General features: G+C 31.1%; 1 protein-coding gene across 2 annotated transcripts; it reads right to left on the bottom strand.

The window, feature by feature from the left end:
- Nucleotides 1–2,450: 2,450 nt before the first annotated feature.
- Nucleotides 2,451–12,271, bottom strand: LOC107421608 (O-fucosyltransferase 9). 2 transcript variants are annotated; one of them, XM_048475482.2, is made up of 10 exons: nt 11,344–12,271; nt 10,096–10,168; nt 9,461–9,528; nt 8,510–8,598; nt 6,512–6,709; nt 5,325–5,529; nt 5,040–5,207; nt 3,976–4,143; nt 3,551–3,741; nt 2,451–2,957 (listed from the first exon to the last, which is right to left on the bottom strand). In XM_048475482.2, the coding sequence occupies exons 1-10, from the start codon at nt 11,710–11,712 to the stop codon at nt 2,792–2,794; spliced, it is 1,695 nt and encodes a 564-aa protein (XP_048331439.2). In that variant the 5' UTR covers nt 11,713–12,271; the 3' UTR covers nt 2,451–2,791. The 2 variants fall into 2 exon arrangements, with proteins under 2 accessions (XP_048331439.2, XP_048331441.2); XM_048475484.2 differs by lacking the exon at nt 6,512–6,709.
- Nucleotides 12,272–13,670: the final 1,399 nt, after the last annotated feature.

Raw genomic sequence — 13,670 nt, 5'->3', positions numbered from 1 at the left:
AAATCCATTATTTCTTGAAGAATAATAATCCTACATATTTTGGTTCATGCATGGTCCTAAATTTATTTCCCAATTCCACTTTTTTGCTTGCACTTGTTTTTAAGGATAACACTAACTGTTTACGGTCAAAAGTAAATTATACATTACCAAAAAAAATCAAAAATAAACTATAACTTTTATTCCTAGCTGGGAAAAAAATAACACGGAGAAAAGAAAAATAAAATAAATAAAAAAGAAAAAAGAAAAAAGAAAACTTCTTTACCTTGTAAATTTCTACTTTCTTGACACCTAAATATCGTAGTTAGTTAGTTAGTTTAAAAAAAAAAAAAATACACCTAAATATGGTGACAGTCATTGACCAAATGACACAGGCAAAAGGGCTTCCTTTTTATTTATTTATTTATTTTTATTTCAATGAGCGGGGGCAAAAAGTTGGATAAATTATCATTATTGCAAGTTGATTTATGTTCTTAGATATATATAAATCGCAATTATTCAGTCATTTATTCCATGTAACTTTTTTTTAAAAAGTAATTTGAGAAGGGAGATTTTGGCACCAAATCGTGGTATTATTAATGGTTATTACTAATTAGATTATTTTATTTTACAATAATAAAATTTGTGCATATATATTTTTTAATATAAAAAGTATGCACATGTTTGGATGGAGTAAAGTCTAATTATTATAGTTATTATTATTATTATGTGTTCTATATATATATATATATATATATATATATATATCACAATTATTCAGTCATTTATTCCATGTACTTTTTTTTTTTTTTAATAATTTGAGAAGGGAGATTTTGGCACCAAATCCTGATATTATTAATGGTTATTACTAATTAGATTATTTTATTTTACAATAATAAGATTTGTGCATATATTTTTTTAAATATAAAAAGTATGCACATGTTTGGATGGAGTAAAGTCTAATTATTATTATTATTATTGAATACCGATCAACATGTAAATTATTTTATTAATAAGGTTTTTGGGTCCTATAAGTCACAACTCAAGTAACAATATAAATAAATAAATATAATAATACTATAGTATGTATTTATTATAATATATGCGTCTAATCATTTATATACGCATCTTTCAAATGATATATATGTAAATAATTTATACCTATATTTTTTAAAATATAAGTATGTAATTTTTTATTTTTATTTTTTAGCACTCACAAATAGGTATTTTCTATTAAAAAAAAAAATCCTGTATAAACCTAGTAGGACGAGAAAGGGAAATTGTATTAACAAAACCTAAACAATGTTTGGCAACATGGATGTGCTTATCAAGACGCATAAATTGATGTGAGCCTCCCACCTAAATTATGAATCCCACATAATACAACCTATACCGTATTATATAAACCAATTTTGTAACACCGTTAAGTTTTTCTTAATCTTTTTACTATTATAAAATTTTAGGTAATATAATAATTTTTATATTATTTTAATTTTTGAAAATTGATTATAATATTTTAAAATAATAACAATTTAATTTTTATTCAATAATAATAATAATAATAATAAATTTTATTTTGATAAAAATAATCCTTTTAAAAAATTTATATAATACAATGCTATTCTGCACTAAACAATGTACAATGTTAATAAAATGCAAGCCATTACACTGAAGACTGATACAACATAAGTTGTATGTATGCATACTGAACAAACTCATGAAGTTTTTTTAGATGTGGACATGCTGGCCTACTTCAACATGATCGCCCACTTTGTAGTGGGTGTTCACATCCTGCTGGTAATTGAACATTCTACTAGCAGCCATGCATGAATGAATATATTTGTAGAAATTAATGGCTGAACATGCATTTTGACTTGAAGACATCAACGGCATAATGAGATTTAGAAGAAGAAATGCAAAAAGAAGCAGTGATTAACGTGTGTAATTGCTGATTGTGGAAAAACTAGAATACACCGATGATCGCGGCTTCTACACACAAAACCAAGGCTTGCTCCAAGAAAACAAAATAACTGCGGGCAACCACAACAACATATGTCGATGACGCATTTACACCCAACAAAACTATTAAACATTAATTGGGGCTGGAACTACCTGTTTTTTTATTGTTTTTAACTTGATTTGGTCCATTTTGGAAGACGGCTTAAGACGTCATTTAGGATGTAATTTAGACCCTAAAACAGAATTTGGACAATTTTTAGTATTCTCTGTCAAAAATTATGTTCCTAAACATGATGTTTAGCCTGACAATAATCAATTAAACCCCCTGTCAACTAAATTGAAGTTGCAACTTGCAGGCTTATTGACAAGATAAATTTGGGTAACAAGGTTGCGGTCAAAAGCCATTAGGAGACCTACCATTATTTCACCTAAAACAAAATTGTCATGTCAGTCTACACCGCTAAAGACATGGTGGTGTTTTTGATGTTCCATATTCTTCAGAAAAGGAAAAAAAATAACAATAAAATAATAATAATAATAATAATAATCAAAACAAAGTTTGAACATTGCTTGTTACAAAATACTCTTCCATCGAGTCACAGAAGAAAAGAAGCAGAAGATTTTTGCTACAAAAGAATTTTTACCTTCCATGTACAATGAATTTTGTTAACCAAACCACTGGTTCGGATGGCAGTCCTACTCAACCCAACAAAGAATCAGAACCTCCAACACCACTCTACTCGAATGAAAGAATCACATCACAACTCAAATCGAACGATGTTACATAAATTACATGTATACAAAAAAAATAAAATAAATTATTAACCAAGACAATTTTTTATACTGAAGCTCCTATCTATGTATCTGTGGTATTACTGCTTTCGATACTTGCTTCGGCTTGTTTACACATGCAATCTGGCATGGGAAATGTATAGAGTGATCCACTGGCCTTTCTCATTTCAATACCCTTTTGATCACTGCGGCGAAGCATGTCTCGCATTTGCCGCTTAAAGGCATCCCATCTGCAGTAGACGAACATACAACAAATAAATAAAATCGCAAAATGTTTTTCTCAACCATTGCTTCTTCTGGCCAATAAAGACTGTCAATGTAATTATAATCAACAACAAAATTTCTTATTAAAATAAAGGGCTTGCAAAAGAAGATTGTTGCTCCAAATCATAGATTGAAGAATAATAGAAAGAAAATCCAGAACAACATCACCTAATATAGGATGAGGAACATGTCTCTTAAGTGCACAAATGCCAATGAGCAAAATGCCTAATTCAACATGATATGACACAAATGTATAACGCAAACTAATGGAAGCAACTTGTTCTAAGGTAAAAGAAGAAGAAAATAAATGAAAAGGGAGACAGAAAGACCAAAAAAATATCAAGCAAACATGTAAGGTTTGTGAATTAGGTTGGGTCCCCATCACACAATACAGGCATGCAAGACTACAGCACAAGACTAACTGTTTCAAGAGCAATCAATTCAATTTTTTTTTTTTTTTTTTTTTTTTTTGGTTTTTGGTAAGAAGACCAATAGATTCTCAGTGGCACAAATCTTAAAAGTAATTACTTAGAAATGAAAGAGTTAGACAAAAGTTTACTTGATGTTGGGATTATCAAATAATAATGCTAATCTCCTCTTGTCAGGTTTTATTGTCTTGGCATGTCCCCCATACAAGTAGCGCCTGTGACCCATCAAAAAGTGGGGAAAATTTCCACCCTGGGTGGTGACAAATACTTCACTGTGAAGGCATACCGTATAATCAAGGGCAGCCAACCTAGATGAGTGGCCCTACATCATAAATTTGGATATTACAAAGATTTAACCGTATTCTTGTTCTAATTATTAATAATAGCAACAAAACCAGATAATCTTCCCGCAAAACAAAAAATAACAAATTAAAATAAAAAATTACGAAGTATTACAAAGATTCATTGGTATTTTGATCTATTAATCGTTTATTTTGTCCAAATTGATAAGATTGGTTCTCAGTTGAAAATTCATATACCATGACACCCATAATACCTTAAAAGGAGCTAGTTCTTCTTGAGTTGCCAGTGTATCTTTCGTTTCTAATCGTGGAAACATCTGCTTAAGTGGGGCCATGTATTTTTCTGCTTTATAAATTTTTCCTGCTGCAACGTATACTGAGGTGGTATTATCAAAACCCATGCCCCTCAGCATCATTCCAACCTACAGTAGCAAAGCAATGCCACATCAAACATTGACATTACATCTCAAACAACAAAAACTACAAGAGGAATCGAAAATGAAGCTTAACTTAAAATTCAAAATGCAAAATAACAAAATAAAAACAACAATAATAGCAATGACTCAAACTAAAAATGACTAAAATGGTGATGATACCGAGAAAGGCAAACAAGAAGAAAAGCATAAATTTGATAAAAGTAATGGAGGGCAGATAGAGCTACAAACCGAGGTATGTTAAAAGCAAATAATCAGATATGATTTTTAACCAAAAAATAAATTTGTTTCGTTTCCTGGTTATTTTCTATCTCTGATAGTATGGAATTTCTTACTGCATATCATTTTATACAAACATTTGAGTAGCCAAGAAGATGATGATATTATTAATTGGTCAATAATGCCAAAATTATGTATTTAGCAATTCAGAACCATACTAGTTACCACCATTTATATCCAAAAATGTATCAAGCTAACACAATAAATAACTAAGCTTCCCCTTTCAGTCTACAAGAAAAGGAGGGAAAAAAATAAATAAATAAAGGGGGGAAAAACACTAAGATAGCCATTCATATACCTAGCTTACACAATAAATTAATACTTCCACTCAATTGTAGGCCTTAAATATATCTAACTACATATAACTTGTGCAGATATTTGAGTAGCCAATAGGATGGTGATATTATTGATTGGTCACTACAATCCTGATTTTTGGGCAACAGTTCCAGAATTGTGTATTTTGCAATTCAGAACTAGATTATTTGTAAAGACCATCAAGCCCAAAAGTACCACAGACACACAATAGACAGCTAACACTCCCTTATATATCATGATAACAAAAAATCTACACTTTACCAATAGATAAACTGACAAACTTTTTGTACCTCCAATGGAGTTAAAGGGCATTTTCCATCCATGCGATTTGCACCAGGCCTTATTACTCTACCCCTTCTCCTGAATTTTCCTCTCCAGCTTCTTTCTCGAGCAACATCCATTTCATGTTTCTCTTCATCCCCACCACCATATTCGCAGCATGAAAAAGCAACCATGTCCTTTGATGGAAAAAAATAATAATAATAATAATAATAAATAAATAAATAACCCAACATGTTAAGAAATAATCCAAGAAGAGCTACAAATTGATTTTAAAAACATATGAAAAGTTATACTTCTTCAAACCGAAGATGGACTGAAACATATTTTCCACCACTGTGGGAGCTATTCTTAACCATTCGATCAACCATTTTCTCTGCCAGTGTTTTTATAGGTTGTGAAAATCTCAGTGCTTCAAAATTAGCTAAGCATCTAAGCCCTTGGACGTTTGAAGGAACTGCATGAGCCAATCTGTTGGAGAAAGGTGCAACGCGTACAGCCCTGCATCATGGATTGATGAAAACTATATATAGCTGTCACATACAATGTGTGAGGGAAAATAAAAATATGAAAAAATAAACAGGTAACATAGGGTTGCAAACATATGGCTGATAACAACCTAGGACTCTAGAAACTACTTTGAATGGTGAATATAAAAAATAAAAAGATACAGACACAATAGAATGAGTAAACACAGATAGAAATGGATGCATGTAACTAAGTAAGCACATATGCATGTAATGAATGCACATATTGGTATATTGGAATATCTAACTCGATAATATAATATTAATGCCACATCATCCATAAAACACAAACATGCCACCAGATCAAGGAGTAAGAATCAAAAGTATAACCAGGATTCTCCATTAAAGGAAAAGCTTTTCCCCATGTGGGTCAGATTTAAGAATTTGTTACTCAATATCCAAATAATAAAACCACCCTATTTTACAGAACAAAAATTAAAAACTTGTTTTGGAACTCAAATGAATCATAAAAAAAGAATTTTGTTTTTCTTATCACCAACCAAACATAACCCCAGCAAATGTAAAACCTTATTGAAACTTGTTTTGGAACTGAATGAATCACATATACAATAAGGTTACTGTAAAACCTTATACAATACCACCATATTTTACAGAACAAAAAATTAAAAACTTGTTTTGGAACTCAATGAATCATAAAAAAAGAATACTGTTTTTCTTATCACCAACCAAACAGAACCCTAGGAACTGTAAAACCTTATTGAAACTTTTTAAATTATAGGCCCATAACCCTAGTAACTGTAAAACCTTATTGAAACTTGTTAAGTTATAGGCCCATATTGAGAATTTATATAATGATGAGGCTGAAATGTATAGTTAACATAAATTCAAAATTCATACATAGTCATTCCCTTCGGAATAGAGATAAGCTTGTCATAGTGCAAAAAAAGACAGCAAAGAAAGATGCATAGTAGGAAAAAAAAAGTAAAATGACATACTTCAGCTCCATCAACTTTGGCAGGACCTTCTGAAGATAGTAGGTGGGACTTGACCAAGCTTTTAGTCTCAGATTAACAATATTGCTTATATTATTATCAAAACGCTGAAGTATATCTTCTGGTAGTTCTCTGACAACATTCACATGATGTCTGAGTGCATGAATGAAGAAATCTTCATCATATATTTCCCCAAAGTGGCTGCAGTTGAAAAATAAGAAGTACAGATAAAAGATCCATCTCTTCCATAATAAATTCAATGAAAATATTCTAATCTTCTTTTAAAGTATGAAACTTGATGATCTATTTGCATTGCTTTTGTATATTCACTTACTTATCTGTGCTTTCTGTCTATTCCAGTGATGTTTCAAAGCTTAGGACAGAATAAACAACTAAAAATCAGCTGAAAGCGTATAAACCCTTAGAGAAAACTTTAGAACTGCGATGCTCAAACTTCAACTAACATTCAGTATTCATGTAAATACAACATGACAAAGATATGGGTGTAAGATCCATCTCCAATCCTTTAAAGAAGGCAAGGATATGGAAACAAACTTTATTCCTCACTCTTCTTAGCAAAATCAGATTTAAGAGTACTCTGCAACCCTTGGTTGTAGCTTCATTATTATTATAATTATCATTTTCCCCCTTTTATTTGTATTTACAGAGTTTCTCCTTGTAGTCATTTTCAAATAAGTAGTAGGACCAAGCAGGAATTTTTTTGCAGTAATAGTATCTTGTGGAAGTGAGAAGTAATGACAATTTTATGTTTCTTAAGTTGGAGATAAATGGGAGAATAATTTGAAGATAGATCTGAATATTTCAATTACCATTAGGATGGAATTAGATTTGTGACATCATTTTGGACTCCTCATCCATGGAATTTAAAGACAACTGCATATTATTTTAATTATTGTAGAAATATCTGGATAATTATCTTTTGTTTACATTTAGAGGATTCCTCATCCTGTTGAAATCTTGTATTATCCTTACAAAAATCAAATTTATGTTTCTTATTAATTAAAAAAAACATACTATCAAGCATTACATAAGAAAGGTGCCATCAGTCATAACTTTCAACTTCTAACCAATATCACCATTCTAATGTGTTTGACAATTTAACAAAACAAAAGAATCAAACAAACATGAAAATAACAAACAACAACAACAATGGCAAAAAAGAATTAAAAATCCCCACTGTAGCCAATCACAAAGACCTTGTAAAGCACAAATAAAATAAATAAAAAAGTCCGAAATTTCTTTTCATTATGAAATTATAGTTATATAAAAGTAAAGGATAGATTATTCTTTGACCCATTAAGGTCATAGATAAAAAGATCATTGACTTGTAAAAGAAACCTGAGCATCTACTAAGTCTAAGTCAAACATAATTCAGGACCAAAACCCATTAAATATTACCTATTAGCTCCTTTTAAAACAAAAAAAGATGTATAGCCATCACATATCACTCTTTGTATATCACTCAGCAACTTTTCAATAATTTTTCTGCCCTTCCACTGCACCACGTAAAGAGAACAGCAGAAATACCCGCACAAAAGAAGTAGAAAAGTATTGATTTATTTTCAACTTCTCACTCAAAGTTTCAGGCATCTGACAGCATTGCCATGTTCTGTCTCAATTCACTCTAAATTAAAGTTCTATAAAAGAGGCATGTAAACCCTAACCAAGGGAGAGGGATATCCAAAGCAAATTGAAAAACTTAGGCCCTAAATAATGTCGCAGAGTATTAAATTAAACCACTAAATTAGTTAGCATATGTTCATACTATGAGAATGTACTATTTTGTTGGAGCTGGGGCTTTAGGATATTAAGAAGAACATAAGGTGCAAAACAAGAAAAAAGGTGGCAAAGCTCTGTTTCTTTTACTAACAAATTCAAGTTATTCAAAAAGCCACAAAAAAGGAAAAGTAACATCAGATAGATGGCGAAAGTGGTAATATAAAAGGATCCCAATTACGTATAGTTATTAACGAAAAGCACCTGGAATCTCGCCAAACACTATTTAAATGAAAAATTGGAATGACAAGAGTTGCATTTAGTAGACCAGCCACAGCAACTGCATCACAAATCTGCATTGAAATTGTGGAGGGAAAAAGTGTTAAAAGATGATATTATGTCTATGATCTAGCTGGCATAGCCGCACACACACAAGAAGATGCTCCATGCCAGACCTATTAGGATTTGATTAGCAGGGAGAAAATGGAAGGAAGAAAAGCGGAGGAGGAATAGGAGAAAGAGGAAGGAAAGACCATCCATTGTTTGGTAGGAAGAGGAGGCAAAGAAAAGTGGAAGGATGGCCAAGCCCTCCTATTCCTCCAATAATGGATGGGTTAGGGGAAGGAAAGAACAATCAACTTAACAATTTCGCTCATATTTACATTTTCATCCTTACTCATTCTAATCCAAATGAGAGAAATGCTTATGTGTAAGCATTAATAAAGAGAAAATTAACAATATTTACCATTTAGTAATAAAAAGCTTCTTTTCCTTCCACTGTGACCTCCAATACCATACACGGGAATACAAATATATTACTACAGTCTTTCATTCTTATCGTACCAAACAGCATGAGCAATTGCAAATTCTTTTCCTTCCCATTTTCCATCTCTCTCATCCTATTCATCCTCTCTTTTCTTTTTCCTCCAACCAATCTAAGCTTAAGCACATGTGCAAGACTCAGTCTAAAATAATATAAATATTATAACTAGAAACAAACATATCCCTGATGCATAATGCCATCCAAACCAGCACGCATTGGAAAACATAAGACTATTGTACAGAACCATTTCCTAACCAGGGATATCCTACATATATAGATGATTGGCACCAATATTTTCAGCTTGTTTCTTCATTTATAGTGGGGTAGAGAGGAGAAGTGTTCTCAATTTTCAAATTGCTAAAACCATCATACTGAAACATATTTATACGTACCGATATTCGTTGCTGGTTTAACCCACCATTTGCTTCAATTATGAAGAAACCATTTGAATTTGGCAATTCTGAAAAATCTCAAGTCAAAAATCAGCAGTCAGCTATCTTTCTTTTATTATTATTATTTTTTTATTTTTCAAATTTAAAAACTTTAATATAGTAAAAAAAAAAAAATGATAATTAGCTTTGTTCCTGAATTATCAAAACAGTGAAAATGAAACTCAATATACTTCTTATATTGTCCTTGTCACATTAAGTAACAGGTGTCAGACAATTAAAATATTTCAAAAGTCAGAAACTACCTCTCACTTAAAATGAATGTTATCACAAATTACCAGATAATTATGCATGACAACAGATGTTTGAGTGTTCAACATGTAGAAGAAGCATGACACATACACAATAAAGCATGTTGGTGGCCAAGTGTGTGCATGTGTATCTGTGTGGACGTACAATTGCATCTAGTATCTGAGCCTTAGTGTAGTGTCTAGAAAATCACAAAAACGCTTCAACATCTACATGTACTGACTAGAAAATCACAAAAGGGCTTCAATATCCTACATGCTACCGATTTCATGAAAAAAAATTCCAGGTAACTAAAAGTTAATAATGAGTCTTGAATGGAAACATCAAACCTGCTTTGGAGATATCCTTTTTAACACAAGGCTTCCAGCCTTGCCGCAGTTTAAAATTCCATATTGACATTAACTGCACGATTTCCATTTATAAAATGTCAGTTTATCAAATGGGTTATGAACATTGTAAAGAACTTTAAAAAAAAAAAAAAATGCATTAGGAGAAAGATAGTAATTCATTAAGATAATTCCAAAGTAATCAGAATTAAAATTCAGACCAAAATAATTCCACTTATTGAGCAGTTAACACTCAAAATAAGTTGCAAAGTACCTAAATTTTACATTACTGACAAAGCAATATGTAACAGGCCTATGCATATTTCAGAACAAAAAAGCAGTAAAAGTGTAATGCTTCATTGCATTGCCGATCAATTCTTAGTTGCTAAGCATCCAAGAGATGTGAGGTCACAATTGATTGAACAGAGGTGGTCGTACTGAAAATGACAAGGTGAGAAATCACCATTGCTAAATGCCAAGGCAAACTAGAGAGAAGTCATTAAAATTTAACAGGGAATCCCATCCAGGGCATGGAGGTGGTAGGATGAGTTCCAATATTGTATGGCCACATGACATGTGTCTAAGGTTTCTCTTTCTTTCGCTCCACACACATAAAACTTACAGAACACGTTTAAAGTACACATTGACTGAGCAGGGCAGCGCCAGTGAGCCTAATATTGCAAAAGAACAGCTGGCTAAGTTAAATGGGCATAACACTTCGGAATCTTGAAGGAAAAGGTGCTAAAACGTATTCCAAACATAGAATTCATGCTCGATTAGAAGTGCAACAGTCATTATGCCTAAAACACACTCTACAAATTGGCTTCCTTCTTGCTAACAAGTGCACCAGTGTAACTGGTCCTCCTTATCGGGTTAGTTAGACAAACTTCTTAGATTACTTGGTGCTAATAAGCCTTCTCAAATGTCAAGCGACTATATTATTAAAACCTCAGCTTAAATGCAAATTTTTATTATAGGACCAATCACAATGCTCTCCATTTTGATTCTGGTTAATTAATATCAGAATCCAAAATTTGTAAACATGCCCAAAAGCCTCAGAACTAAGAAATCAATCTTTCAACTTAGCTTATGTTTTTTTTTGGGGGGCAAGAAATGCATTTTTTTTTTTTTAATAACTCTGTATTCAATTCCCAAAATATTACAAAAGTCAATCACAAAAAAATATATACATATATATGTATAAAAAAAATAATAAAAAAAAAAGAGAGTAAGAACAGAAAAAAGAAGTACCCCATTATTAGTTCCATTGCTCTCAGCTTCCATAAGAGACCAGAGCTTCTGGAAAACCTGAGGGCTTCTATAAACGGAGCCCGGAGGAGGACGCTTGTGGACAACAACAACAGCGTTCTTAAAACTAACATCAAAGTTCACCGTACCCATATACAACAACATCCCTGAAATGTACAACAGCGGAGCGAACAACAGCACGCCTCGCCTCCTAAACACCGCCGATATTAGTACAAACACAAGCTTCTCCAAAATGCTCTGCTTTGATCCCCTCCCACCACCGGTGTTCTTATTCCGACCGTGGCGGAACCGAGGCGAGGACGGCGGCGAGCCATTAACCCGTGCAGTGCCGAGTCGGCTGTAGCCGTGCATTGTTAATGTAAAAGAGGAGCTAGACGACCTAGAGCTAGGGTTCTATTAAAAAAACTAAAAAAAAAAAAAAATCCCTAGAAAAAAGCCGAAGATCTGAGAAAGAGCTCGGAGAACGAAAACATCTACATTCTCAAAACCTCTTCCTTCAGCCTACATTCACAAACTACAAATACTAAAACAGAAATATAGAAACACTTTACTCTCTAACAGTATTATTACAGTAAAAAAGATAAGAGAAAAAATTAAAAGTCGGTCTTTTTTTTTTTTTTTTTCTAGATTCCTCAATGACTTCACTTTTTTCTTTTTTTGAAATATGTATGTTGAATTGGCTGTCAGTGTGTGTTCTCGAGAAAGGGAAAAGAAAAAAGATTTTTTTTTTTTTTCTCGAGAAACAAACGGGAAGGACATGCAGAGAGAAAATGAAAGTGAGAAAAGAGATATAAAAAAACAAAAGGCGAGAAAGAAAGAAAGAAAGAAAGAAGAAAAGAAAGTGCGATGGTTGGTTGATGGAAGAGAGAGAGCGATAATGGATGGATGGATCAGTGAGTGGGTGGGTGGGTGGTGATGGGTAAAAAGAGAGAGAGAGAGAGTAATAAAGGGGATCACGTGCGGAGAGTGTGAGATTTCGAATTTTTCATACATTTCCAAATGCCAAACTGGATAGATCCTCTCTCACTCTCACTCACCCCACTTACATTTGTCTTTTTCTTTAATTTGTCTACGACCACTTGAATTAGATGTCCATATATACATATATATATATATATATATATATATATTTTAATATAAAAAAATATCAACATCAACATTTTTCTTATAAAAAAATTATAGATATCTAAATTCCTTACCAATTTATTGGTTAGATATGAGCTGTTATTATATGTATGTATATATCAATTATCATTTTTTTACATTGAAAATGTGTTTGTTTGGCTTAAAAAAATTTAAGAAATGGTTAAGAGAAAAATTGTTTTATGAGATTAATAAATTTTGGTAAATTAGTTATTTTAAAGAAAAAAAAAATTACTCAAGCTTTTGTCGAATTCGATCGCTTTTGATATAAGTTTCAAGGACAATTTAATGCTAAAGTTTACTGTTTTATCAAATAGTATACTCATTCCAATTCCTCCATTCACATGTTTTTTTTTTCCTTTAAAAAAAGCAAAATTAGTTTTATATAGTTTTTATTAATTTAAATAATATTAAAAAATTAATTAATAACAATATTTTTATAGGATCCACAAGTTGCGGAGTGCCTGCGGTGAAGAATAGTGGATGAATGAAAATAGTTTATATTTTTTCTTCCGAAAATAAAGAAAATAATTACTCTTTCTTAAAAACAACATGATTAAAATCTGGTCTTTCTTACTGTCTATTTAATATAATAATAAAAATATATATTAATTGGTATAAAATAAAATCAAATAACTTATTTTGAAAATAAATCTTATTTTGTTATATTTAATAATTATTATTTATGATATTATATTTTTATATCCAAATAAAATATATCTTTGTTAATTTTTATGTAACTATATTTGTATATATAAAAATATTTAAAATATATTTAATTAAGGAAACTATATATATATAAATACATTTGACATATTTGATTTATTTGGTAAATAAAATATTTTGTTTATTTTAAATTTATTTCAAAATTATTACCATATATCATTTTATCAATTGTTTTATCGTTATATTAAAAATTGATTTTATATATATTTGTATATAAATATAAAAGGTAAAATAATAAATAAATTATGAATAAAATAAAAATAAATAATGTGCTTTCGGAAGGAATTTAGAAGAAGCGTATACTCACACGTGGCGCATACGGTTATTCTTTAATCTGACCAATGGGGAAGATCTTGAATATCATTATCCAATAATACAAGTATTACCTTTTTTAAATTATATATATTTTTATTCTTATTATTATAATATTATATAATATA

Source organism: Ziziphus jujuba, chromosome 5, assembly GCF_031755915.1.
Source record: "Ziziphus jujuba cultivar Dongzao chromosome 5, ASM3175591v1".
Taxonomy (NCBI): Eukaryota; Viridiplantae; Streptophyta; class Magnoliopsida; order Rosales; family Rhamnaceae; genus Ziziphus; species Ziziphus jujuba.
Note: the sequence above shows the minus strand (reverse complement) of the source record. Positions and strands in the feature narration are given on the sequence as shown.

Bases quoted from the DNA above. Each gene is read 5' to 3' on its own strand.
- LOC107421608 (XM_048475482.2), bottom strand. From the start codon at position 11,712: ATGCACGGCTACAGCCGACTCGGCACTGCACGGGTTAATGGCTCGCCG. The intron at 5,530-6,511 runs GTATGTCATTTT...TCCATGATGCAG, and splicing joins CCAAAGTTGATGGAGCTGAA to GGCTGTACGCGTTGCACCTT. The intron at 4,144-5,039 runs GTACAAAAAGTT...TTGCTACTGTAG, and splicing joins GCCCTTTAACTCCATTGGAG to GTTGGAATGATGCTGAGGGG.